At 45.6% G+C, this 1708-nt stretch overlaps 1 protein-coding gene across 1 annotated transcript; it reads right to left on the reverse strand.

Annotated features, from left to right (window-relative positions):
- Positions 1-410: 410 nt before the first annotated feature.
- On the reverse strand, positions 411-1708 carry LOC138177776 (olfactory receptor 52D1-like). Its single transcript, XM_069108981.1, has 2 exons — positions 1624-1708; positions 411-1375 (listed from the first exon to the last, which is right to left on the reverse strand). Exons 1-2 carry the CDS (start codon positions 1706-1708, stop codon positions 411-413), a joined length of 1050 nt encoding a protein of 349 aa, XP_068965082.1.

Raw genomic sequence — 1708 nt, forward strand, 5'->3', positions numbered from 1 at the left:
AGAGATTCATTTTTTTTTTTACAGATCTAAGAAAGACACATTGTAAATTTTGACCTGGAAGAACAAATTTTGCATGTCCAAAGTTGTTCTAAGATATTATTTTACAATGAGAAAAGTGGGTCAGAAAAGTGAAGTGCCTCTAGTCTATAGACCACACACCTTATAAGTTGAAAGAATTGCATCTAAGACTTAAGTCTTCTGGCGCTATAACCTGTGCTGTCTGTCTACCCAGTCTGGGCATCTCTAGAGCACAAGTTCAATAACATTTCATTCTCTTTTTCTGGAGCTAGGATCCTCCTGACACTGGAGGTTACTTAATATCTTGAGGATGAGCCCACAAGATAGATTTGTGTAAGATGTCCCATGCAGAGAATCTGTACTGGGTTTCCCTGAATTGTCATCCTTTTATTTTAAGAAGACTTCAGCTGGAGAAAAAGCCCTAATACACGAACTCGTATTTCTGTGGTCTTCACCCCATAGACAATGGGGTTCATTGTAGGGGGCACCAGCAGGTAAAGGTTGGCAAGGAGGATATGGGCATGATGGGGAACACGGGGACCAAAGCGGTGGGTGAAGAAAGAAAAGAAGGCCAATGTGTAAAAAACTAGCATAACACAAATATGTGTCCCACATGTCCCAAAGGCCTTTGCTCGGGCTTCAGTTGAGGACAGTCCCAGCACTGCTCGGAGGATTAGCCCATAGGAGACAGCAATGAGGATGAAGTCCAACCCTGTGGTGAGGAAGGCTGCTGTAAGTCCATAGACACTGTTGAGTGTGATACTGGCACAGGCCAACTTGGCTATGCCCATGTTCTCACAGTAAGTGTGAGGGATGACATTGGTCCGGCAAAAGGGCAGACGAAGGATGAGGAGGACACCAGGAATGACCACAATCACACTCCGGGCCACCAGAGCCAGCCCTAGCTTTCCAATGATAGATGTAGTCAGTAGAGAAGTATAGTGGAGTGGTGTACAGATGGCAACATAGCGGTCGTAGGCCATGGCAAGGAGCACAGCTGATTCTGAGAGGAACAAAGCATGAACAAAGAACATCTGAGTAAGGCAGGCTGCAAAAGTGGAGAGAGATGGGCCTCTCCAGAAGATCACAAGCATTTTGGGCACAGTGACTGTACAGAGGATGATGTCATTGAGTGCCAACATGGCTAAGAAGAGGTACATGGGCTGGTGGAGGTTCCGGTCCCCAGCTACCACTACCATCACCAGGGCATTGCCCACCACAGCCAGAAGGTACATAAGGACAAATGGGATGGAGATCCATACATGTGCTGCCTCTAGCCCTGGGATACCAGTCAGTATGAAAGACATAGGGCGAGTAGAGGTGTGGTTGGGTGCTAGAAGAGCAAACGAGCCAAATTCTGTGATAGAGAATAGAGAAAACACAGAAGAGGTAAGTGAAGAGAGGAATAACAACAAACATCTCAGAGTAGAAAAGGAACACATAGATCATGCAGAGATTCTAACAAGAGTTGGGATTCCCTTGACTGAATACCAAGGCATAGATGCTTAAACCTCCACTTATTTGAAAGCCTCCTAGAATTCTACTACCTCCCTTGGGAGTCAACTCTACCTTTAAGAAGCAATTAGTTTTAGGATTTTTCCCTACTTGCCTTGAGGCTAAATCTGGTTCTCTTAAACTTCCACCCATGGCTCCTAGATTTGCCCTCTGGGGCCAGAGAAAGTGTAGTCAT

This window comes from Petaurus breviceps, unplaced genomic scaffold, assembly GCF_028583685.1.
Source record: "Petaurus breviceps papuanus isolate PSGF00001 unplaced genomic scaffold, PetGlider_PUasm1.0 90444, whole genome shotgun sequence".
Taxonomy (NCBI): Eukaryota; Metazoa; Chordata; class Mammalia; order Diprotodontia; family Petauridae; genus Petaurus; species Petaurus breviceps.